We start from the raw sequence: 26703 nt of genomic DNA, 5'->3' as shown, positions 1-26703 counted from the left end.
GTGAGCCGAGGGCCCTGTCTAAGCCGCTCCCTCCGAGCCGCCGTACTGTTTCCCGGTGGGGTTGGTGAGGCATGGAGCGGGTGGGCGGCGGTGGCGATTGCTGCGGCTCCTCCTCCGCAGATCCGCGAAGCACCTTCGTGCTGAGTAACCTAGCGGAGGTGGTGGAGCGTGTCTTCACCTTCCTGCCCGCTAAGGCGTTGCTGCGGGTGGCCGGGTGAGGGCAGAGGAGGCGGGAAGCTGACCTCGGGACTTGCCTCGGGCTTGCTGGGCTGGAGGGTGGGCGGATACCGTCGGGACCCAGGGCTGACCCCGGCTCCGGAACCCCTGTCCCCTGGTGGCGCTCCCTTACCCCAGCACTACCTGCTGTAAGTGCTCCCGGGGACCCTTCCCAGAGGAGCCAGTTTCCCCCTAAGGTTTTCTCCGCCCCCAGCTCTGCCTCCGAACCGGTGCCAGACGTCTCGCCGTCCCAGGGACTCGGGATCCCTTAGCAATCTCCTGCTGTTGAGGTTATGTGTGGTGGGGAGCGGAGGGAGGTCTGTACAGAGCTGCCGGAGAAAGAGAAGTGAACGTCCGTTTACAGTCCTTTGTGCGTGTGCGTCCCCAGCGTGTGCCGCTTATGGAGGGAGTGTGTGCGCAGAGTGTTGCGGACCCATCGGAATGTGACCTGGATCTCCGCGCTCTCGGCGGATCCCTGCCATCTGGCGCAGCATTGCCTGGTCCGCGTGGTAGCCGAAGAGCTTGAGGCAAGTAAGGGGTGTCGCGTACAGTCCTTTGCAAGATTGGTGGATCAGTCGTTGAGAACTAAATATTTTAAAACAATTCGTATATGGCTTGACTTCCCTGGTGGCTCAGACGGTAAGTAGACCGCCTGTAATGCGGGAGACCTGGGTTCGATCCCTGGGTTGGGAAGATCCTTTCGAGGAGGAAATGGCAACTGTCCACTCCACTTCTTGCCTGGAGAATCCCATGCATAGACTGGCGGGCTACAGTCTACGGGGTCGCAAGAGTCGGACACGACTGAAGCGACTTAGCTTGCACGCATGCATTGTAAGGATGTGCCATGGTTTCTTTGACAATTCTTCACATATTGGGCGTTTTCAGTTCAGTTCTGTTGCTCAGTCATGTCCGACTTTTTGCGACCCCGTGGACTGCAGCACTCCAGGCCTCCCTGTCCATCCACCAGCTCCCGGAGCTTGCTCAAACTCATGTCCTTTGAGTCGGCGATGCCAACCAACCATCTCATCCTCTGTCACCCCCTTTTCCTCCCGCCTTCAATGTTTCCCAGCATCAGGTTTACAATGACTCAGTTCTTTGCATCAGGTGGCCAAAATATTGGAGTTTCAGCTTCAGCATCAGTCCTTCCAATGAATATTCAGGACTCATTTCCTTCAGGATTGACTGGTTTGATCTTGGAGTCCAAGGGATTCTCAAGAGTCTTCTCCAACACCACAGTTCAAAAGCATCAATTCTTACGCTCTCAGCTTCCTTTATAGTCCAACTCTTACATCCATACATGACCACTGGAAAAACCACAGCTTTCACTAGACAGACCTTTGTTTTTTGCAACCTTTTGCAACCTTTGTTGCAGAGTAATGTCTGCTTTTTAATATGCTGTCTAGGTTGGTCATAGCTTTTCTTCCAAGGAGCAAGTGTCTTTTAATTTCATGGCTGCAGTCACCATCTGCAGTGATTTTGGAGTCCAAAAAAAATGAAGTCTGTCACTGTTTCCATTGTTTCCCCATCTGTTTGCCATGAAGTGATGGGACCAGGTGCCATGATCTTGGTTTTCTGAGTGTTGAGTTTTAAACCAACTTTTTCACTCTCCTCTTTCAGTTTCATCAAGAGGCTCTTTAATTCTTCTTCACTTTCTGCCATAAGTGTGGTGTCATCTGCATATCTGAGGTTATTGATATTTCTCCCGTCAATCTTGATTCCAGCTTGTGCATCATCCAGCCAAGCATTTCTCATGATGTATTCGGCGTGTAAGTTAAATAAGCAGGGTAACAATATAGCAGCCTTGATGTACTCCTTTCCCAATTTGGAACCAGTCAGTTGTTCCATGTCTGGTCTAACTGTTGCTTCCTAACCTGCATACAGATTTCTCAGGAGGCAGGTCAGGTGGTCTGGTATTCCTGTCTCTTTAAGTATTTTCCGCAGTTTGTTATGATCAACACAGTCAAAGGCTTTGGCATAATCAGTAAAGCAGGAGTAGATGTCTTTCTGGAACTCTCTTGCTTTTTCGATGATCCAGTGGATGTTGGCAGTTTGATCTCTGGCTCCTCTGCCTTTCTAAATTTAGCTTGAACATCTGGAAGTTCATAGTTCACATTACTGTTGAAGCCTGGCTTGGAGAATTTTGAGCATTACTTTACTCATGTGTGAGATGAGTGCAATTGTGCAGTAGTTTGAGCATTTTTTGGCATTGCCTTTCTTTGGGGTTGGAATGAAAACTGACCTTTTTCCAGTCCTGTGGCCAGTGCTGGGTTTTCCAAATTTGCTGGCATATTGAGTGCAGCACTTTCACAGCATCATCTTTTAGGATTGGGCATTTTATGTATCCAGATTTTCACTATTATGAAAATGCTATTTAGAACCTTCCTATTACCTGCTTCCCTTGTCACATGGTTTTGCAGGGATGGGTTCTGAAGGGTCTCTATTGCTTATTGTCACATGAAAATGCCAATACTAATACTTAAACCCAAATATTTCGACCCCCAGTCCTATTTAAAATTATACGTTTAATATAAGTTATTAAAAGCAAAAATGGAAAATCGAAAGGAAATAAGCCAAAATGCTAGCAAAAGTTTCTTTGGGGGGTAGAAGAGTGTGTGTGTGTGTGTGTGTGTGTGTGTGGTGGTGGTGGTGGTATTTATAAAAACTTTTCTATTTTTCTTCAAATTTTTACCACTGCAGGTATTGTTTCTATTTAACTTTAAAAGTTTGTGATTTGTAATGGCTGTTAAAGCTAGGCAGACTTAGGTGTGAACCCAGCTTTGGCACATATACATGTTTATATATATTTTTATATATATATATATATATATATATATATATATATATAAAATAGCTGTGTGACTTTGAAAATGTTACATAAACTCTCTGAGCCTATAAAGTGAAAACAAAATGGTACTATTTACACTCTTACAGAATTGTTGTAAGAATTAAATAATGAAAAGGTAACACATGTAGGTTTACCTTCAGTACCAGGAATATAATATTTTTAATAATTGAAATTATTATTCTTTATTAATATCATTACTAAAACTCATCTACTAATACCCTTAAAGATATTTATACACTGTAGAATACTAGTGTGGAGACAAAAATGTAATCTTATCTAAATCATTCATGCTGAGGTTTTTTTGTGTTTGCCGAATTATCTAGTAGACAAGATACCTTACAGCCATAAAGAAAGTTGATTTAGCTTTTTAACTATAAATATTTTAAAATCCACTAAAATTTTTATAAAACATCTTGTCATTTGGAATGTTTTTAAATGAAGTTCTAGTTGTCTTCTGTTGTGCTTTGGGAACATTTCATGTTGAGGATTGCCATTGTCACTTCTTTAGTGAGACTTGGGAATGAAAATTGAGCAGTTGCTTCTCAGGGTGTACCAGAATCGGGTCTAGACTTCCAAACTTTAAGAATAAGAAATGCAGGGCCTAAGCACCAAGGGTTATTCTGCTGATTTATGGCAGCGTCACACCTAAATCTCACATCTCTTAAGTTCTCTCCCCTGTACTCACTACAGTGGGCATCACAAACTCAGATGACGCCAGAGTTAGTCAGCTAACTCAGGTGGGTTGGGCGACTCGGTGTAACATCCTGGAGAGTGGTAGGGCTGAGGCAGACCAGATAGCGCTTGCTTCTCCTTGGCCTCCGTCAGGGAGAATGGCATCTAATAAGTATTGCCAGAGTGTCTACTTTTTCAAAAGAAATCTACATTTTATGTAAATATTCTGTGGGAGTTTTAAATGTTGGCAACTAAAATACATTTGTATTTGTGGGTCTGGTTTTGTTCATGAAATTATTTAAGTTTTAAGTATAATTGATTTACACTAAGTTTCAGATGCACAATATAGTGATACAGTATTTCTGTATACTACAAAATGATCATTATATGTTTAGCTATCACCTGTCACCATACAAAATTATTATAATACCGGTCATCTTCCGCATACTGTACATTTCATCTCCAGGACTCATTTATTTTGTATCAGGGAGCTTGTACCTCTTAATCTCCCTTACCTGTTTTACTCGTCCCCCAACTTCTCTCTCCAGTGACAACCGCCTGTTTATTCTCTGCAACTATGACTCTTTCTGATTTGTTGTTTATTCATTTGTTTTGTTTTTTAGATTCCACACATAAGTGAAATCATATATTTGCCTTTCTCTGTCTGACTTATTTTACTTAGCCTTATGCCCTCTCGGTCCATCCATGTTGTCACAAACAGCAAGATTACATATATATGTATATTTTTTTTTAATGACTAAATAATATTCCATCATGTAAGTAATGTTGTTTGTTGTTGTTCAGTCACTAACATGTGTCTGACTCTTTGTGACCCCGTTGACTACTGCACACCAGGCTCCCCTGCCTCTCACTGTCTCCTGGTGTTTGCTCAGATGCGTGTCCATTGAGTCGGTGATGCTGTCTAACCAACTCATCCTCTGCTGCTTCCTTCTTTTGCCTTCAGTCTTTCCCAGCATCAGGATCTTTTCTGGTGAATAGGCTCTGCACATCAGGTGACCAAAGTGTTGTAGATTCAGCTTCAGCATCAGTCCTTCCAGTGAATCTTCAGGGTTAATTTCCTTTAGGATTGATTGGTTTGATCTCTGCAGTGCAAGGAACTTGGACTTCTCCAGCACCACAATTCGAAACCATCAATTTTTCTGCACTCAGCCTTCCTTATGGTCCAGTCCTCACATCCATACATGACTGCCCGAAAAACCATAGCTGTGACTATATAGATCTTTGTTGGCAAAGTGATATCTCTGCTTTTTAATATGTTGTCTAGGTATAAATGTACCACATTTTTATCCATTCATTTATTTGTGAGCACTTAGGTTGCTTCCATATCTTGGCTGTTGTAAATAATGCTGCAGTGCATGTATCTTATCAAATTAGTTTTTTTTTTTTTCCCTTCAGAAAAATACCCAGAGGTGGAATTGCTGGTCGTATGATAGTTCTGATTTTAGCCTCTAAAATTTGTATGGAAACACAGAAGACCCTGAATAGCCAAAACAACCTTGAGAAAAAAGAGCAAGGGTGGAGGTATCATGTTCCATGATTTCAAACTATATTACAGTAATCAAAATAAATTTTAGGGTTATTTGTTGTGGTTTTGTGAAAATGCCATTGATACTTCAGTAGGGATTGCATTGAATGTGTAGATTACATTGGGGTACATGGTTATTTTCACAATATTCTTCCAGGTGATGGCCACAGTATATTGTTCCATTTGTGTCACCTTCAGTTTCTTTCATCAGTGTCTTAAGATTTCCTGAGTGTAGGTCCTTTATCAATTGGTTATTTTATTCCTAGGTTTTTTGTTTTTTTTTTTTTAAATGTAGATGGGATTATTTTCTTTCTTTCTCTTTCTGATAGTTCATTGTTAGTGTATAGAAACAACAAATTTCTATATGTTAATTTTGGATCCTGCAACTTTACTAAATTCATTTAATAACTGTAATAGTTTTTTGGTAGTGTCTTTAGGGTTTTCTATATGAAGTATTGTGTTATCTGCAAACAGTGACAGTTTTGTGTCTTCCTTCCTTTCAAATTTGTATCCTTTTGTTTCTTTTTCTTGTCTGATTGCCATGGCTAGAATTTGCAACACTATGTTGAGAGTAAGTGGCAAGAGTGGGCATCTTTGTCTTTTTTCTTATCTTATGAAATGTTTTCTTTCAGCTTTGCACTATTGAGTATGATTTTAGCTGTGATTTTTGTCCTATATGGTCTTTATTATGTAGATGTGTTTTCTCTCTATCTCCAGTTTGTACGGTTATTTTCATAAATAGATACTGAATATTGTCAAAACTTTTTCCTCATTTATTGAGATGATCAGGTATTTATTCTTCATTTTGTTAATGTGGTGTATTACATGGACTGATTTGCATATATTGAACTATCCTTGCATCCCTGGGATAAATTCCACTTGATCATATGCATGACTCTTTTAAAGTATTATTGAATTTGATGTGCTGATTTTTTTTAAAGGAGTTTTGAATCTTTGTTCATCAGAGATATTGGCTTGTAATTTTCCTTTTTTGTGGTATCTTTATCTGGTTTTGGTACAGAGTACATGTCATAAGAATGAGTTTGGAAGCAGTTCTTCCTCTTCATTTTTAGGGAATAATTTGTGTAGGATATGTGTTAACTCTAAATGATTGGTATAGAATTCACCCGTGAAGCTTTATGGTCCTGAACTTTTGTCTGTTGGGAGTTTTAAAATTACTGGTTCAGTTTCATTGTCAGTAATTGGTTTGTTCATATTTTCTGTTTCTTTCTGATTCACTCTTGGGAGATTATATGTTGTTAGAAGTTTATCCCTTTCTTCTAGGTGTTTATCTTGTTGGTGTATAATTGTTCATGGTAATCTCTTTGAATCTTTTGTATCTCTCTTGTATCAGTTGTAATATCTCCTTGTTAATTTTGTTTTATTGATTTGGGCTCTTTTGCTCCATGAGTCTGGCTGAAGGTTTTGTAAGTTTTATGTTTTCACAGAACCAGCTCTTAGTTTCTTTGACTGTTTTTTATTGTTTTACTGTCTTTATTTCATTTATTTCTGCTCTGAGCTTAATGATTTCTTCTACTAACTTTCGGTTTTTTGTGTTCTTTTTCTGGTTCATTTAGGAGTCAGATTAGGTTTTTAAATTGTGATTTTTCTTGTATTCTGAGGTAGGCTTGCATTGCTATACACTTATCTCTTAGAACCACTTTTGCTGCATTCCACAGGTTTGGGGTTGTGTTTACATTTTCTTTTGTCACCAGGTTTTTTATTTCTTCTGTTGCCCATTGGTTACTTCGTTGCATATGTTTTGGCCTACCAGTGCTTTGTTTTGTTTTTTTGCGGTTAATTTCTAGGCTCATAGTGTTGTGGTCAGAAAAGATTCTTGATATGATTTCTGACTTCTTAAATTTATTGAGACTTGTTCTGTGGCCCAGCATTTTATCCATCCTTGAGAAAGTTCCATGTACCCTTGAAAATAATGTTTATTCTGCTGCTTTTGGATGGAATATTCTATATGTTATATCTATTGAGTCTGTGTGTCCTAATGTATTGTTCAAGGCCAGTGTTTGCTGTTGATTTTCTCTCTGGATAATCTGTTAATTGATATAAGTGGGGTGTTAAAGTTCCCCACTATTACTGTGTTACTGGCACTTTCTCCCTTTGTTTCTGTTTTCTTTATGTATTTAGGTGTTCTCTTTTTGGGTGCATATATATTTACCACTGTCATATCTTGTTGGGTGAAAATCTTTATCAAAGTAGTGCTACCTATCTTGCTTTTCATATCCATTTCCATGGAACACTTTTTTTTTCCATCCCCTTACTTTCTGTGTGTGTCTTTAGATCTGAAGTGAGTTTCTTGTAGACAGCATATATATGGGTCTTAATTTTTTTACCCATTTGACCAGTCTGTGTCTTTTGATTGGAGCATTTAGTTCATTTACATTGAAAGTAATAATAAATTAAGTATGTACTTGTTCCTGTTTACTGTTTTCTGATTGTCTTTGTAATTCTTATTTTCTTCTTTTGCTTGCTTCCCTTGTGATTTCATGACTATCTTTAGTGTTAAGTTTGGATTCCTTTGTTCTCTGTGTGTGTGTGGTTATTTTAAGGTGGCGATTCTTAAATTTGAACACATTCAAACAAACCTGCATCCACCCCCACCCTTTATTGTTTTTGACATCATATTTTCCCTTTTTTGGTTTCTGTATCCCTTAACAACTTTTTGTGGATACTGATGATTTTACTATACTTTTGTCTTTTAACCTTCCTCCTAGATTTTTTTTCCAGGTGAGGTGTTTTTCTTTTCTGTTTAGAGAAGTTTGTTAAATATTTCTTGTAAAGTGTACTTAGAGGTGCTAAACTCAGATTTTGCTTATCTGTGAAACTCTTCATTGCTCTTTCAGATCTGGATGATAGCCTTGCCGAATAGACTATTCCTGATTGTGGGTTTTTTCCTTTCATCACATTGAACATATTTTGCTGCTTCCTTCTGCCCTGCAAAATTTTCGCTGAAAAGTCAACTGACCGTGTTATGGGAGTTCCCTTGTACATAACTAGTTGTTTTTCTCTTGCTGCTTTTAAGAGTCTTGCTTTATCTTTCAGTTTTGCCATTTGAATTATAGTGTGCCTTGGTATGGATTTCTTTGAGTTCTTCTTGTTTGGGATCTGAGCTTTCTGGATCTGGGTATTCCTTTCCCAGGTTAAGGAAGTTTTTAGCTGTTATTCTTCTAGTAACTTCTCTTGTCACCTTCTCCTCAACTTCTGGGATTCCTATAATATGAATGTTAGTACTCCTGATGTTATCCCAGAGATTTTTTAAACTACTGTCATTTAAGATTTTTTTCTTTTTCTTTTCAGCTTGAGTTGTTTCTACTACTCTCTTACTTCACTCATCCATTTCTCTGTATTGTCTAATCAACTGTTGAGTCCTTCTAGTGTAGCTAAATTTATCTCAGCTGCTGTATTTCTCAGATCTGGTTCTTTATAACTCACTGTTAAGCTTCTCACTGTGTTCATTCTTTTCCTGAGTTCTTTGAGCATCTTTACGATCATTACCTCGAACTCCATCAGGTAGATTGCTTATCTCATTTCACTTAGTTTTTCCTCTGGGATTTTATTTTGTTCCTTCGTCTGGAACATACTCCTCTGTCATTTTTCCTGATTTTCTGTTTTTATTTCTTTATATCAGGTAGGTCAGTTATGCTTCCTGATCTTGGAGAAGCAGGAGATGTCCTAGGGGGCCCAGGAGCACAGTTCTCTCTGATCACCAGAGCCGTGTCCTGTAGGAGTACCCCTAATGTGGGTTGCGAGAGCTTGTCTCTTGTGGCAGAGCTGACTGCTGTGGGTGTCCTGGTAGGCAGGGCTGGCCCCCAAGCCCCGCTGGCTGCCAGGAGCTCATGTGGAGGCTGCCAGCTGCTGGCGGGTGGGGTTGGGGTCCAGTGAAGTTGGCTTTGTGGCCGAGGGAGGACCAGGGCTGGTAGGTAGGTAAGCACATGGCACTAATAGGCTAGAGGAAGGACTCCACAGAGGTGCTAGCGGCATCAGGGTCCTCCTGGTAGAACAAGCTCCCCAGAATGGCTGCTGCTGGCATCTCTGTCCCTAGAGGGGGGGTCCCAGTTGCCTCTTGCTTTTCCAGGAGGCTCTCCAAGATCTGACCAAGGCTCCTTTCAAATTACTGCCTCTGAGTTTGGACTCAGAGCATATGGGATTTTGTGTGCACCCTTTGTGAATAGAGTCTCTGTTTCCTCCAGCCCTCTGGCTCTTCTGTACACAAGCCCTCCTGGCCTTCAAAGCCAGATGTTCTGGCGCCTCATCTTCCTGGTTGTATGACCGATGGGCTGGGGGTCCAGTGTGGGGCTCAGATCCCTTACTCCATGGGGACAGCCTCTGCAGTTGTGATTAGCCTCACATTTCTAGGTTGCCTGTTCAGGGTGTGGTCTACGCTATACTGTATCTCCACTTTCCCCCTTCTGCCTTCTCATGGTGATTCCTGCTGTATGTCTTCAGTGGTGGAAATTTTTTTCCATTAGTCTTAAGGTTGTTCCCATCAGCAGTTTCTCTGTAAATAATTGTAAATTTGGAGTGTTTGCAGTAGGATGTGGGCTGAAGGTCTTATTACTGTTATCTTGCCCCCTCCTCCCTAAACTATATTCCTTGAAGATGCCTTGTGGACCATGGAAACTATATCCATAGTTTATTATCCAGCCCTGAGGCCACTACAGGGTCATCATTGTCTCAGTATCTTTCATGAGTTTGTCTGTATGGAATCTACTCCATAACAACTTAACTTTCCCAGATTACCATTTCTTTTTCATTTAACTCCTATTGAGGCTTTGCTGAATGCTATCTTCTTCCTTCCATTTTGATAGTAAAAATCTTTGAAAGTAACCAGCTTAGGAGGAAAACTATATACACCTTTTTCATTTAATTGAGCTGCTTTGCCACTTGTCTGTTATATGTATTTTGGTGGAAAACCTGTGTCTGAATAAGCCAAGGTTAAGGGCTTACAGCTGTCCCTTGTTAAGAGGTAAGGCACAAGTAAGAATGACTGGGATGTCAGGGGTGTCATATATGAGGTCATAGGTCCTTAGGAAGTCTAGGAAAAGGTTTTATGAAGAGTGTGGCACTTAACTCTTTCTTAGGAGAAACAATCTTCAGCAAAAGGAAGAAAGCTGCAGAAGAATAAATACAGAAGTGAGCTTGTCCAGATAATGGTGAGTGATAGATTCCTGTAGGAAACTAGTTAGCAAGCCAGAAATGAAGGCCTGGATTGTTTAATTTGGCAAAGAAAAGAGGAGTAATACAAGTCTATATACCTTTCCTCTGTTGCTGAGATGTTTCTGTTGCTGTGATACCTTTTCACATAAAGCCAGTGGAATCTTTTGCTGGTATGTAATGTTTTTGTCTAAGAGCTTAAATTATTGTGAAAATGAACTTCTTCAGTCAGGCTGGAATGAATGTGACCTGAAAAAATAATATATGTTCAACAAATGAATGAACTGAAAATGAAAGAGCATAAGTGAAAAATGAATGAGTAAATGGACTCAGAACACCTGAAGAAAGGTAGGGCCACAGCAGTTCGGGTCAGGGTAGAACTTTAAAGCTCCACAAAAGCATTTATAGGTTTGTGTGATCAAATTCTGTTTTTTTTTTCTTTTTTCTTTGCAGAATGTCCATATATTACCACAGACAGTTCTTTACATGGCTGATTCAGAAAATTTCATTAATCTGGAGGAGTGTCGTGGCCATAAGAGAGGTGAGTATCAAAAGAAAAAGTTTTGGATTCTTTTGTTTGCTTAGGTACCTCTGTTTGGAGATAAGTGCTGTTTTCATCCTGAGAGTTACTGACTTTCTGAGGCTGTGGGCCTGCTCCCTCAAGAATGCCTGAATATAGTGTCTTTGAACTTTTGAGGAACCGTTTGCTTCAGAGATTGCGAACCTTGCAATCTAAAGATTCAGAGATTCTATCCAGAGATTGTAAACCTTGTGGTACAATTGACACAAGTTCTTTGGAAAGGTGTTTTCTCATTTTGAAATACTTGCATGTGCAGGCATTTGTTTTTTACTATTAAAACAGAAAGTTTGTCTTTGGCTATTCAAGCCTTTTATTGTGTTGGATGACTATTTACCAAAGTTCTCTGTCAGTACCGTGCATTCTTCTTGGCTTGCTAAGTGAAGAAGCAGACCATGTCCCATGATGGGCACACTGGCCCCCAGAGTTAAGACTTAGTGGATTATCATTGTGTGACTTGATTCCAGATGACTGTGCTATAGAAAAGTCATGATTTCGTATCAGCTTAACAGAAAGAATAAAATTAAAAAAAATAAATCTGAAATTCAGCTCCTACTGCTGATGTCATTGAGGCAAAAGCAGTGTGTGAACAAGTGGAAAGGCGACAAACTGGCAATGCTGAAGGTCAAATTTAGAATTTAACATGTAAAACAGGGACTTATAACAACAACAAAATACTACTTTTGTTTTCAATCAAAGCTTTTAGATGTCCGTGTAATGTGTTCTAGTGTAAAGTGACTTAAACTTTATTTAATGTTTGCTTTTATTTTCCTCATCAAATTTGACCTTAAATGGATGACCTGGATAATCTTCTTCTATATTACTGCAGCCAGGAAAAGAACTACTATGGAAGCAGCATTTGCCCTTGAGAAGCTCTTCCCAAAACAATGCCAAGTCCTTGGGATTGTGACCCCAGGAATTGTAGGTGAGAGAATACCAACTTGATTTCCTGCCTTTCATTCATATCGGGTCCTATGAATCGGTGGGTTATTTGTAGCTTAAAGCAGATTTATGTTTTTGGCCATCCAAAGTACAGTAAAGTTGGTATTATATACCTTCAAGTTATATTTGACTTACATTCATGTTCCTTAGGTTATTGTGGTTAATATTTCAAATCTCAGGGTTGTCCATATAAGCCACATGTATTAATAATCCATATCTTTCCAGTAGCCATTCAGAGGAAGACAAAGACCTCATTCCTCCTCTCTACAAATTAGAAACTATTAGTGAGAATTCTCACTTCTGGTACTTCAGCCAGAACTGTTTCCGGTGGGTGGAGGTGAGGTTGGCCTGGAACAGGAGCTGCCTTCGACCTTCCTCAGATACTTCTCTTTCTCTCCTTGGCTGCCACTATTTGAAGGTTATAGCATGAAGTTTTCTCTTTCTAGGTTTGCTCCTGGTGAATTTTTGCTGCTGTAATTATTTTTGACTCTGTTCTCTAGCTAGTGGGGGAGTGAGAGCCTGTTGAGGCCATCATGGTGCAGTGGTTCCGATCCCTGGGTGGAAAGCCCACTCTAGTGTACCACTCTAGTGTCTGCATGACTTTGAGCGAGTTCACTGACCTCATGGAGCTTCATTTTCCCCCTGACTGACATGGGGGTGATTGACAGTACCTTTCTCGGAGAGTTTGAGGAGTCAGTGAATTGCACACGTGCAGTGTTTAGAATACATACACAGTAAGCAGTGAGTAAACATTAGCTCTGATCCTTTACTTTGTTGCACTCAGTAGTACTCCATAACTGGCATTTTTAATCTTCACTGAAAGACTTTTGATTGTATATTAAGTCCTGTGCAAGGAAGTACAAAAGATTTCAAGTGTTTACAGGCAGGTAAGGGTAAGTATATGGTTGATGGGGACTGTTTCATCTCTCCTGCAATTAGCTTCTACTCCTATATTATTACATCAGCCCCTTCATCACAAAGTTTGTTTCTCATTGGATTGAAAAAATGATGGCAGTGACTGATTTTCTTTTAACTCTTAATTTTTCCTTAAATGAGTGATCTAGTTATCCATTATTAGTTATTATCAAATGCTTCTATAGAAACAACTTTGAGTTCTTACATAATTTTGTTGGGCCTCTCCATGCTGCCCGCTCTGACTTCCTCAAAGCATGACCAAGTAGAAACTCTAAAATATGAGTTGGGGGTCAGGGATAAGAGAGGGCAGGCACTCCTGTGCGACACTTTTGCCTCCGTGACCCCATAGTGAGGGGTGAGCAGTCATTCTGAAGCCTTCCTCTCATGCTCAGAGCCTTGCACATCTTTCCCCCTAAGTTCCCAGGTGATCTTGATGTTGGGAGGGAGTATCATTCCAACTCCCTTATTTGGGACCTGTCATCTTGTGTTTCCTTGGACCCACTCCTCACACTGCTCGTTGATTCTTGTTCCCCTGCAGCTGAGTGCTTTCTTTGAGCCAGTTCCACACATGTCACAACAACACTTCCACCACGACAGCTGATTGGATTCCTTTTTCTTAGGCTACAATTAGTGACTATTTCTAAAACAGCCATTGGTGATAAATTTTTTTTCAAGTAGAATTACTGTGAAGTTGTAATTACTACCTCTCAACTTTTTATTTAGAAAAACTTCAAATCTATAGAAAAGGTAGAAGAATAATAGAATAGTACAATAAATACCCATATACCTTCATCTAGATCACCACTGTGAAAAACATGTGCTTTTCCTGTGTTTATGAAAACATTTGTTTCTAAACAGCTTGAAAGTAAATTGTAGGTATCATGACCTTATACTCCTAAAAATGTGAAAGCTGAGAAACTTTTACTTGTTTTACTTGGGTGGTGGCCTATGATCTATTGATTATGTTAGTAGACTAAGCTGTCGTTACCTAGGTGTGGCTGGGTAACTTACATGAGGTGAAACTTCTGTCTTCGTTGTATTTGTTCACAAAATGGTTTAACTTTTTTCCTAGTGACACCAATAGGATCACGGAGCAATCGACCTCAGGAAATAGAAATTGGAGAATCTGGTTTTGCTCTATTATTTCCTCAAATTGAAGGAATAAAAATAAAGCCCTTTCATTTTATTAAGGATCCAAAGAAATTAACACTAGAAAGGCATCAACTCACTGAAGTAGGTAAGTTGTTACGTTTACCACTAATTGCCCATGTTGTTGATTGATTTTGTTTGTTCCTGAGAGAGTCAGAATCAAGTACAAGTTACTGCAGATATGGATAATTCAAACTCGTGATTAACAGAGGCTGGTGCAATGTTTTTGATAGAATAGATCCACTTTTTAAATCATTTTACTTACATTAAAACCTGAGAGAACCAGAGATGAATTTTCCACAAATACACCATTGATAATAAACTCACTTGTATTTAATTCTGAATTTTGAAGGACTTCTTCCTCTTATTTTCTTATCATTTTGTCCTATTTTGTTTTTGAAGTTGAAAAGTTTAAGGTTTTATTTCTTTTTTGTGATAGTAATCATTTGTTTAAAAAAAACCTAGAAGGTACAGGTTAGTTCAATATCAACTAATTAGAAAGAAATGTGATGAATCTGATGTTTTAGAAATAGTGTAAGTTAAAGCAAAGTCTATCAGACAAAGGATTACTAGGAAATACCAGGCAGGAAACTTGGCTGATGTGGATAGGTCATGCATGAGAGTTGATAAAAAGGGTTGGCTCAGTTTCTAAGCTCTAATGAGAAAGCTTAATTTAATGTAGTAAGCATTAAACTAACTATTCAAGCAAAGCAGTGTTAAGGCCGTTTACGTACCACTGCAGGTGAACTGATCGGGGTGCACTTGTTAGAGGAACTTGTTTGGCCTTTGACTTGGTGCTTCTGCTGAAGGCCGTATGGTTTCTTCTTCTGTGCTGTCTCTTTTTTTGTCCAGAAGTGAGTATGGTGCCTGCTGGGCATGTTCTCTTCTGTTTTAAAGCAGCCTGGGGATCCATGGTTGAGGTCTTCCTGGTAGCACTGCTTGAAGCTAGAAGCCTAGTTTTGTCCATTGATAAGAAAGACTCAAAATCTTGAGTGGGAGTAACCATCTGTTTTATGATCAAATAGTTATTTGATTTGTTTTAGACCTTGCTTGCATTGTGGCTCTAAGTATAGGAATCAGAAAACAGACAGGAAAAAAAGAGTCCCACGTTTTTCTGCTCTGTGAAGTGGTTTTACTGGTGTCCTTTCCCTGAACTGTTTGCTGTCAACAGTTTTGACTTATTCCAAGGCATTGTTTTCATCCTATTCATGACCTTCTGGAAACTGAGGCTTTGCCTAGATTGAGATGATAATCTCTGTTCTTTCCCATTGCTATTTTCTATACCTCAGTTTGGACTGTTGCCTTGTATGTGGACAAGAAGATGGAGGCATTTGAGGTGGGCAGGGAGGGAGGAGTTGGAGGCTGTGGTGTGGGCATCCCTTCTCCACAGAGTCCCAGCCTGCACCCCTGAGCCAGACACCCGGAGCAGCTCCGTCAGTCATGTTCTGTGACCGTGGAAGGCACCCCGTTCCTGGAATGTCCCACAGGCTCAGCACACCTTCTCTAAAGGCCAGATAGTGACTGTTTCAGGCTTGGCCAGTCATATAGTCTAGGCATCTATTCAACTCTGCCATTGGAGCACAGAAGCAGCTGTAGACAGTACACAAAAAATCAGCTTTGTTCCAATAAAACTTTATATGCAAAGGCAGGGGGCTGGATTTGGCGCCTGGGCTGTGTTCCATCTTCCTCTGCGTTGTTGACTTGGCTGCTCTGAGTAGAAAGTGGTGTGTGGAAAGCCTGTGGTGAATAAACAAAGCCCCCTCAGCCTCCTGTGAGATGGGCAGTGTCTCTGTGGGCAGGGACCTCGCATGAGGTATTATATTCCTTCTAGACCTTGTATATAGGATGTCATAATCAGACCCAGCATCCTAGTACCCAGCATCCCATATGTACTGGGATGTATATTTATATATATAAATATACATGTATATAATATACACACACAGACACACACACACACGGCCACACACCCTGGTTAGGTTCTTTTTGAAGAACTTACCAAAATGGCATGTTTTTTAAAAGAAGCACGGTGGTGGTGGTTTGGTTGCTAAGTTGTGTCCGACTCTCGTGACCCCATGGACTATAACCTGCCAGGCTCCTTGATCCATGGTATTTCCCAGGCAAGAATACTGGAGTGGGTTGCCATTTCCTTCTCCAGCGGGTCTTCCCCACCCAGGATCGAACTCCAGTTTCCTGCATTGCAGGCAGATTCCTTACCGATTGAATCACAAGTGAAGCCCAAAAGAGGCACAGGTTGTTCTAAGATCTGTATAGTATCCACCCCATGTTAAAAAATAGTCGCTGGAATGAAAAAAATATATAGATATACACGTGTAGATGGGCCAGCACTTGATTCTTCCGGAGTGAAAGCAGAAATACCCATGTTCCATAAAAGCCAGTGTTGGTTCATTGGCAACTGTCCGTGTGCAGATCCTGTGCCAGTCCTGCGCGTGCGGGGCTGTGGAGATGCCTCCTGGAGCTTCCGGTTCAGCAGGCCAGGCCGACGTTGAATGCAGTACACCGATGTGTGAGTGTTACCGAGCAGACGCACAGAAGTGCTGGGAAACATAAGCATGGGACTTAATCCACCCTGGGGTCTTGGGAAAGTGACATTTGGGCAGAGCCCTGAGGAGGAGTGAACTGGAGTGGGCAGGGGTCCCTCACATGTGGAGTCAGGAAGTGGATCGTAGGAGTATTGTGCCTTCTTTGCAGGTTATTGACAAAAATAGATCAAAGGACAAGAAATAGAAAGGGCCTGGCAGCTCACCTTCAGGACTGCTGTGCAGTCACTGGCTCATTTATGAAGTAGAAGGAATTCCAGTGAGTCTGGAGAATGGTGAGACGGAAGGTAGGGGAGTGTGGTGTGAGCCAGGAGGCAGGCTGGGGCCGCCTCTGCCTTGTAGGGACACCCTGAGGATTTTTACAGACGTAAGGGCCGCGGTAAGCCAGGACTCTAGGCAGACAGTGACACAACCGGCTACGTCTTCTGAAACTGCCCCTCTGGCTGTGGTGTGATCAGTTTGGAGGGACACAGGAGAGGATGCAGGGAGATCAGGGCTGTTGTGGTTGTGGCAAGTGGAGTTGTAGAGACATGGATGGATTCACGGAGAAGTTTCGAGGTGGAATCAGGAGGTTGAGGTGAGGGATTAGAATGTTGGGAGCTGAGAATGAGGATGGGGGCAGTGATGTCCCCCGGGTTTCTGCCACGGCAGGCACGCGGAGGGACCGGATAGGCGGGGACGGAGGTTAGAAGAGTCAGGCTGCCAGTTCTGGGCTGGGGACACAGGTTAGAAGAGTCCAGTTACCAGTTCTGGGTTGGACACGTTGAATCTGAGATGGGAACATTGATTTGACAGTTAATATGTGGATCTGAAGCTCAAGAGAAGGGTCTCAAGCACAGATGGAAATCTGGGATCAGGTAATTTAATGGTGATTGAAGAAAAAGGGACTGGCACAAATTGGAAGAGGAGGGGAAGGAGCTGATGTTGCTTATTCATGGTTGACACTGACATGATGCCAGCACGTCCCTCCCATGGGCAGCCGTTCCCTTCTCCAGGGGATCTTCCCAACCCAGGGGTCAAACCCAGGCCTCCCGCATCGCAGGCGGATTCTTTACCAGCTGACCTACCAGGGCATAGTTCCTTGTGCTATACAATAAATCTTTGCTGCTTGTTGTGTACCTATTTAAAGTAATTGTCGATATTCTACACGTGTTTAGATTATATCACTTTCAAATAGTTCATAAAAGAGCTGTCTTCAGAGAGAGGTTTCTTTAAAAAGAAATCTGAACACACAGACCTAGTTTTTGCAGGCAGTGCTAGCCAGTCTTTGGAACAGTTCTTCATAGTTGACTTTCCTGAATGTGATGCTGGTGTTGGTGTCCAGATTTTAGTTTTTTCCTTTTAACCTTCCAGCTTGATGATATCTGTAATGAATTTATATTCTGCCTTATTTGAAAATGAATTTAAGGCAGCTTTCAAAAAAGATAACATAGACTATCGGTGGAGGAATTCTGAGTTGAGGTGCACGTGTAGGAGGGGCATAGTGCTGCCAGGGCCATGGGTAGTACGTGAGGTGCAGACTGGCAGCGTTTGCTAGAGGTGGGGCGCTGGTTTGCCGGGCCAGGACAGAGGCAGAACTCTACCGGGTCTTCTGAGAACTGTGATAAATTCTAGTGGATCCACATGCCCTTATGGTAAGTAGGTGGAGTTTTTCAAGCTGTTTCATACCATGTCACTCTATGAACACTGTGATTGCTTAAAGTAACCGTGGTAGGATCCACACCAGCGAGGTCTGGCCCCTAGCTGTGTGTGCGGTCACCGTGTTGCGGGCTGCCGAAGGAGCGGCTGGCCCACGTGCCCCTCAGGCACTCGGTCTGCTGCGACTTTCGTCTCACGCCGGGTGTCAAGGAGCAGTGCGCTGAGAGCACTGGTGGAGCGTGTCGTCTGCCCAGCACACGTCAGAAGTCGGAAGACGGCTCGCCTGCTTTCTTGGAGTTGAAAGTCCTGAGACACTTGTACCGAGTAGGGGACCGCCTTGTTTCACCAGGAGGCAGGACTGAAGGCGGTGCCGGGATTTACCTCAAAGTGAGCTGGGTGGTCATCTTCCCAGGCTCGTGTATCTTCGGCCTCTCAGTGTTGAGTGGCTTGGCGTTTGAACCTTCCTTCCGGTACGTGATGCAGACCTGTCTGCCTTGGCAGCCTGGGCCACGGCGGACTTGTTCTCTAAGTTGGGTGGAGGGAAGTGAGTCTGGTCTCTAGATTAGTGTGTGTTTGTGTGGTTGGCTACAGAACAAGACCGCTGGGGGAAGATGTTGAAAGCGCTGGGTATGCATTGGCTGAATGAGGGTGGTGCCTAGTCGGCAACTGTAAGAGAACCTAGAGCTTAGGAAGGGGAGAGATTAGAAGTCTTTAGGTTTCTAAAACTTCAAACTGAGAGTCAAGAGATGAGGGTCTAGTCTGCTGAGATGTCCTGGGCCAGTCACTCTCCTGAGATTAGCAGCCGTTATATGTAAAATAAGACTACACTGTTGACCCCACAGGCCTCTTCTGACTCTTAAATAGTCATTCTGGGGAAAAAAAGGAACATTTTCTGCAAATTTGCTGGCCTGGTCTGTGTGAAGAAAAAGATCCCTTTAGTAATGGTTTGGGGTATATGGTGTCTTTCAAAGTACTGGCTTTTACTAATATCCTTCTTACTCTCCAAATCAGTTATGTGCTGTGGAGAGAATTAGAAGTGGACCAGAGGCAGTCTCCCTAGAGAAGTCATTACTTTGTGTTAGGAACTGGTCATTCACCTCCACTCCACCCGTTTGCTTGAATGAGCTTTACTTCAGGCAACCTTTACCTTTAACGTCTATGAAGGTGGAAGTCATGTGGCTGAGACAGTGGATGCGCGAATGTGGGTCCGGTGTTTTGTTTTGTTTTTTTCCTGTCCCAGAGCCACCAGTTTGTCAGATTTCAAACTGATAGTCTATGAACAAGGTGCCAGAGGCACATATGAAAGCCTGGGAGCTTGTGGAGGATGTGTGAGTCCTGCCTGCCTTCTGACCAGACTATGCTGCCCTCTAGTGGTAGCTGCTTTTCATCCCAGAAGTGCTCCAAAATTGAGTATTTCCCTGCTTTGAAATGAGTTTCCCATGGTTAATCCACCTTCCCTCTCCTGGAATATGTGGATAAGGCCTGTATTTTAATGGTGTTTTTGTTTCCTAAGGCTGCTGTAACAAATTACCACAAACTTCAGTGGCTTAAAGCACCATTTATTCTGTCACAGTACAGAAGGCCAGAAGGCTGGAGTCAGGGTGTTGGAGCTGCTTCCTCTGGTGGCTCCGGGGGTGGGGGTGGGGGGGATCTCTTTTCTCTCCCTCCTTCTGGTGCCACTGACATTCCTTAGGGTTGCATCATTCCAGTCTCTGCTTCTGAGGTCACATTGCCTCTTCTGTCTGCCTCTGTTTCTCTAGTAAGGATACTTGTGTAATATTTAGGGCCTACCTGGACAATCCCGATGATCGCATCTCAAGATCCTTAATCACATCTGCAAAGACCCTTTTCCCAAGTTAGGTCCCATTCTTCGTTCCTGGGAACGTGGTGGGGGGATCACACCCAACCCTCTACAGGTGGTTCGTGCCGTCTCACCCTCCGGACACTTAAATCCCCCTGCGTCTAACTCTGTTCTGTCCACCAGCGTCCCCTTCCATGCCAGCGGGCGGCCTGAGTGGAGACGGCTCGTACCCAGGCCCACCACAGGGTGCTGCTCAGTTACACAGCTACTTCTTTATTTGTGTTGAATGTTGACTATGTTATTTTCAAATAGCCATTTAATTTTCTTAATGGTTAAAAATTAATTATAGCTAAGGTTCTGAGTAATGTTAGAGCTTGCCAAAAAAATGGAAGACTTGACAGCTTAAGCACTAAGTTGCATATTAGGCATATAAGAAATTAGGAATAACATTTTTTTTTCATTTATTTTTATTAGTTGGAGGCTAATTACAATATCGTAGTGGTTTTTGTCATACATTGACATGATAGCAATAACTTCATTTTGAAAAATAATTCACAATTCCTTTCTAAGAATTTCTTTCAAAGACTCTCATTTTTAATTGTCACTCTTCGTTTTTCTGCAGGTCTTTTAGATAACCCTGAGCTTCGTGTGGTCCTTGTATTTGGCTATAACTGCTGTAAGGTAGGAGCCAGTAATTATCTGCAGCGAGTCGTCAGCACTTTCAGTGATATGAATGTCATCTTGGCTGGAGGCCAGGTGGACAACCTGGCATCGCTGACTTCTGAAAAGTATGTTTGATGTGCTTTTGACTTCTGCATGTGATGGGTTATGTTCTCAGCTTTACATTACTTTGGGTTTTTAAAACATCATGTTTAAAGGATTGCTAATAGTTCATTCCATTTTGCAGTAGACATAGGTTGAAGGGCTTATACAACGTAATTCTGCTTATCTTTGAAGAACGAAATTTATATATGTTATCCTTTTAAGAATTTATTCTTAGTTGGACTTACACTTTCCTTAAAATTGACTTTCACCATTGTTTATTGTGTTCCCTTGATGGCTCCGTCACTGTAACTGCAGCATATCACTTCCTCTCTGGTTCTGTTCTCCTCTAAAGGAAATGTGGGGTTCAGTAGCATAGCTCTGCGGTAAAACTTCTTGGAGCCTCTAGTACTGTGCTCAGTACTTTGGATCTTTTAGAGGGAGGGGTAATACTGTTACTTGTGGCAGTTCTTAAATATATTTGGCCACAGAACCTTTTGTACATGAAACCTGTTGCAGGCCTACCGGTATTATTCAGCATACATTTTTTAAAATATTGTATTAGATTTTTTAAAAAAAATTTTATTGGAGTATAGTTGGATTTACAATGTTGTGTTAGTTTCAGGTATGCAGCAAAGTGAATCAGTTATACATATATCCACTCTTTCATGATTCTTTTCCCATTTAGGCCACTAGAGTATTGAACAGGGTTCCCTGTGCTATATACTTATCTATTTTATATATAGTAGTGTGTCTATGTCAAATCCTAGCCTCCCAGTTTATACTCCCCAGCTTCCCCCTTGATAACCCTGTTTGTTTTCTACATCTATGACTATTTCTGTTCTGTAGATCAGTTCATTTGTACCATTTTTTCAGATTCCATGTACAAGCAATATTACTTGGAACACATTTTGGGAAATACTATACTAGATCTTTTGAAAGGCTTTTTCAAGTTCAAAATTGATATATATCTTTGATTTTATTACTAAGGCGTCTGTTTTCAAAGATAAAAATATTTGCTCCTCTATCTTGAACCATTACTATTTTTCCCATTTCCAATGAAAGTATGTAGTATTTTGAGTTTCAGCTAATTGAGTGGACATAAATACCAGCTGTTTCCAAAAGGAAGAAAATGAAACATTCCCTCTGACCCCAAATCTTTGCTGCAAACCTCATCTGTTTCTCTGCGTATTCATTTTTAGTATTTGGACCCTAAAGCAGTGGCATGGAGACAGGCTGCTAGAGATCAGTATCTTTAAGAGCGATTTAAATCATCCCAGTCATGAGCTCCCTTCTGGTTGTCAGCATCGACAGGTCAGGGAAAGCAGATGCGAAGTTGAGTTCCCTGGAACTTGAGGAAGAAGGGAAGAAAGCCAGGTGCACTGAACTCTAAGCACTGGATTTCCTGCATAAGTATACCTGATTCTTGGTAGCTGTCTGTGGGTTATTTCCCCTCTTGCTTAATCTTCCTTATTGTCTTTTACTTTTAAATTACATACAGATAGGGCAATGGTGATTTAACTTAGTTTATCTTTGAAATGCCAACTTATTCAGACATGTAACATCTGGGATGCTAGCCAGTTAGTTTAGCATGCTGTCTGTATATAATCTACCCTTTATACCTAATATGGGGAAATACATCCTCCAGCAGTCATTACCTTTTACGTGACACATTAATGGGGTCTTTACACTGTGTCATTGAGTAAGGGAAGCCATTGAGTGTATCAGTGCTTCATTTTAATGGTGTCCAGATATAAACCCCTCTCCCTCTAAAAAAAGATGACTCATTCTTTTAGGCAGGAGACACCTGTTGCCATTGTATACCGAAGAGGAAATGTAATAAAGTTAAAGGAGCAGCAGCAGACTTCAGAAGATGGATTTTGCCCCTTAGAAACTTGTTTTGCCACTGGTTAGCCTTAAGAGACTTAGTGCTTAAGCCTTTTAAGTCTTAGTTTCTTACTAACCCAGTGAATGCTGCCTGTGCACAGACTCAGATGTTGCTAAGCCTGATAAAGAAAGCTACTTACTTGGTTTCCCCCAGTGGGTATTCACTATATTACACTTTACAACTTTATTAACACTGTTTATATTTTCTTTAGTAACCATAAAATATTTCATTTTAAAAAATGCCAGGTAAGTAGAAACAAAAAGAAAATGTATGATTTTTCCCTTCAGATTAAACTAAATTATTGGCCCAAAGCAATAAATAAGACACAGCAGTGTAACCTGTTTCTTTATGGACCAAATAGAAGAGAGCTAAAACCTCTGGAATTATGGGTTCTAATGAAATTATCCTCCATGATTGAATATTTAACACACCTCTTTTAAAATTTGACAAGCTGAGGTAGGGGATTAAAAAGGTACTGAAGAGGTAAATAATACCAAAAGCTTCAGCATTGTATATATGAATAAAGTTGTAAGATTCCTTTTTAAGGAAGAGGGTAAGGTAAGGATGCTCTGTATTCTTCTAAAGCTCAGGCTGGATTTTAGAAATCTTTGTGGTGATGCATCTGCCCCTTTGTATCTATGACTGAAGAAATAATTGCTTTCTCCTCCATAGATCTGCCTTCTGCGTTCTTTATTGTATTAATTTCACTAGTTTTCATTTTTAACCCTTTCTACCTTACCTCTGATCAGGGAGAGAGCACCTCAGACTAACTGTAAATTAAGGCAGCACTTCTCAACCAGTGAGAATTGGGAGGTGTTTTCTTTTCTTTTACACTATAAATCTGAATTGTGTTTCATGACATGTCGCCACTGTTCTACTTTCATTTCCTAGGAGCCCCCTGGACATTGATGCCACTGGTGTGGTCGGACTGTCATTTAGCGGACACCAGGTCCAGGGTGCCACAGTGCTTCTCAACGAGGATGTCAATGACGAGAAGACTGTGGACGCTGCAATGCAGCGCCTCAAGGCAGCGAACATTCCAGAGCGGAACACCATTGGTTTCATGTTTGCATGTGTCGGCAGGGGCTCTCAGTATTACAGAGCCAAGAAGAATGTGGAGGCTGATGCATTTAGAAAGTTTTTTCCTAGTGTTCCTTTATTTGGCTTCTTTGGAAATGGAGAAATTGGATGTGATCGCATAGTCACTGGGAACTTTATATTGAAGAAATGTAACGAGTTTAACTATAATGATCTATTTCACAGCTATACAACAGTAATGGCACTGATTCATCTTGGGTCATCTAAATAAAGCCACCTGTAACGTGGCTTTCACAATATATAACTTGCAGGGTCTGCCTTTTCTGGAAAATGGAAACTTGGGAGGTGTATATTTCAGCCAAAAACTTTATATGTATCTGTTTTGTAGCTTTGACACTCTATAAAGATTTTTTTGGTAGTTTTTAATGTATTAGATGGAGGACAACTTTGTATATAATGTAATGGGGACCCAGAATTGAGAACTTTGGCATCAGGCACAAGTGAACCGATGATGACTATTGAACCAGGCTGTGTGACAGGACTTTACATAGTCTTCTGCATGGAAAGACTGAGAAAGGATCCATCAGTGGAAGGAGAGCTGAGACATTCCATGACTACCTCTGCAGTGTGAGATGTTCTTTCAGCAGAATCATGAAGATTTTTTTCTTCCTTAATAAAAGAGAAAACTATACAGACGGCTTGATAAATTTTTCTCTGCTTTACAGTTCACCATGTTTTTCAGAAGCTGTAACAAAATTATTACTGACTTTTTACTTGATAAGTATTAAAGAACTGTTTTGTTTTAGTACTCTATAAAGTTGCTTAGTCAAATGAATTGCCAAGACTAATCCATATTCTAAGGGAAAACATTTTCCTTTTTCCTCAATAAGGATATTGCAACATGGACAAAGGATCGCGGCTAGAGTCACACTTGGGTATCAGCTGTTGCCTTTGTGTGCTAGAGTCCGGGAAGAGTAACTGCTGACCTTAGTCACTCACTGTGGCCCTCAGGGCATAATCACCAGCAAATAAACATCAGTGTCGAGATTAAAAAAAAATTGCATCGGAAGATTCTTTTTTCACCTACTTCTATATAGCTAGTTGGCAGGTCAGGCAACTACATCGCCTTTCTTTGATTTTATACCAATATAACACACCTTGGAAACTCAGATAGTTGTGTTAAGTTCAGCTCTCTGCAACCCCATGGACTGCAGCATGGCAAATTTCCCTGTCCTTCACCATCTCCTTCACCATTTTCAGTAAGTGAGTGAAGGAAACTAAGAGGAAAACCCAGAATGATGGTATTTGTCAACTAGCAAATCCTGGCACATTTCCAGTAAAAGGATTGTCAAGTTTAAATTTCTGGTTATTTGTAAATATATCAAAATAGATGCAAAGAATACCAGTTTCTCCTGATAGCCATTCTTTCCTGTTCACACAGATAACACCTTTGGTTTTTAGCTAGGCACATGCACACCAGAATAAAGACTACATTTCCTAGTCTCCCTTGCAAGTATTACTGTTCAGGGCAGTGAAATGTGAGGGAAATGATAATATTTCCTTTAACAGTATGACCATTTTTGTTTTGTTTTCCTTTATTCAATGCTGTTGCTTAGAAGTGGATAGCATAGTGAGCCATCTTAGACTCCACAGCAGAGTCAATGCTGTTTTGTGGAAGAGAACCACATAGAACTGTATCTGCACAGTTTTTTGTTGAAGTGCAAAACTGATCTGGACTGCCTATCTTTAGACTGTTTTACAAGACAGAAATTAAAATCAGTCTTGCCTAAGGCACTTGTGTTTTTCCCAGGTCTTTGTTATAGGACATCTGTATTAGCATATTCTAATACAGTATGACATAACGTATGGCCTTTTTGTAACAGTCAATGGTTCTAACAGGATAGAAGGAAACATGCAAGGTAAGTGAAATTAAAATATATGAACATTCATACTTTTCTGTTTTTAATAATTTGTTAAACCAATTTTTACTCCAAAAGATTTTCTTTCTGCTGTTTATTTACATGAATGATGAAAATACTTTAACATTTCTTTAAATTATGATTATCCTCAATATTAGTTCCTGAAGAAAGTCCAAAGAAAAGTTTGATTGCAATAGAATTTTTAATTTCTGAATATTAGTATTTAGCTGTTTTTGAAAGGCTTGTCTTAAGCATTAAAGGAAAAGTTACTGTTTCAGCTAAAAACATATTAAATCCCTAGAATGGCAACTATTGCATAGTCATTTTTGAAACTGGAAAAATAATCACATGAAAAAATTGACACAAGCAAAAAAAAACTAAAGATGTATCCTTACTGTCTTCACATACTGAACTGCCTTCTGTCAAGTGACAGGGTTGACAGGATTGTTTATTCAATCAAAAATGTTTAAAAAATGCTTTCTTATGTGCTTTCAAAGCAGAATCTTTCTGCAGCTACAATTTGACTTGTTAAAGGCTGCTTTAAGGAATAAACTCCTTGAAAAGCCAAGTAACAATGTAAGGAAGAGGAGGGAAGCCTGGGATTAAGATGTGGAAACAGACATCCTACACATTGTTACAGTTAATAGCCTGTGACCTAGACTAATGAAGGGGGAAGGCCAGCTCACTGCTGTAATTCTCAACTTTACTTAAACCTGGGCCATTGGTAAATAACAACCACTTTTCAATCTAGTAAGAGAAGCCAAACAGCAAAGGTTTTGCCACTGACTTGTACTGCAAATTTAACACAATGAACATGAAAGAATGTAAAATAAACTTTCACAAACCTGATGGTTTCCTATGCATTCTACAGAAGTGTTTGAGAAAGCAATTAAATCTACTAATGTCATTGTGCCCACACAGCCTAACCCATTTAAACACCACCATAAATTCCGTTCTAATAAAAACAGAAGACGCTAAATCCTCTTGATTTGAAATTGAGATTTTAGATGACTGACTTGGTTTTCACTTGTAGAAACAATTTATGAGTCTTGCTTTATGAAAATC

At 40.8% G+C, this 26703-nt stretch overlaps 2 protein-coding genes and 1 non-coding gene across 4 annotated transcripts in view; 2 read left to right on the top strand and 1 right to left on the bottom strand.

The window, feature by feature from the left end:
• On the top strand, positions 1-24777 carry FBXO22 (F-box protein 22). The gene is made up of 7 exons (XM_020908689.2): positions 1-214; positions 605-743; positions 10902-10989; positions 11855-11950; positions 13955-14119; positions 20654-20819; positions 23573-24777. Exons 1-7 carry the CDS (start codon positions 72-74, stop codon positions 23988-23990), a joined length of 1215 nt encoding a protein of 404 aa, XP_020764348.1. The 5' UTR covers positions 1-71; the 3' UTR covers positions 23991-24777.
• The window catches only part of NRG4 (neuregulin 4), a 105162-nt gene continuing 103069 nt past the window's right edge, over positions 24611-26703 (bottom strand). For both annotated transcript variants that reach the window (XM_070477634.1, XM_070477636.1), the window contains one exon: positions 24611-26703. Coding sequence is in view for 1 of the 2 variants with exons in the window: in XM_070477636.1 (XP_070333737.1) it covers positions 26693-26703 (11 nt within the window). In the remaining variant the exon portion in view is untranslated.
• On the top strand, positions 24632-24778 carry LOC139038857 (small nucleolar RNA SNORA3/SNORA45 family). Its single transcript, XR_011491995.1, has one exon. It is a non-coding gene; the product is annotated as a small nucleolar RNA SNORA3/SNORA45 family (small nucleolar RNA).

Source organism: Odocoileus virginianus, chromosome 16 (genome assembly GCF_023699985.2).
Source record: "Odocoileus virginianus isolate 20LAN1187 ecotype Illinois chromosome 16, Ovbor_1.2, whole genome shotgun sequence".
In the NCBI taxonomy this organism is placed as follows: domain Eukaryota; kingdom Metazoa; phylum Chordata; class Mammalia; order Artiodactyla; family Cervidae; genus Odocoileus; species Odocoileus virginianus.
The sequence above is the reverse complement of the archived record's forward strand: the minus strand, read 5'-3'. Positions and strand labels throughout refer to the sequence as shown.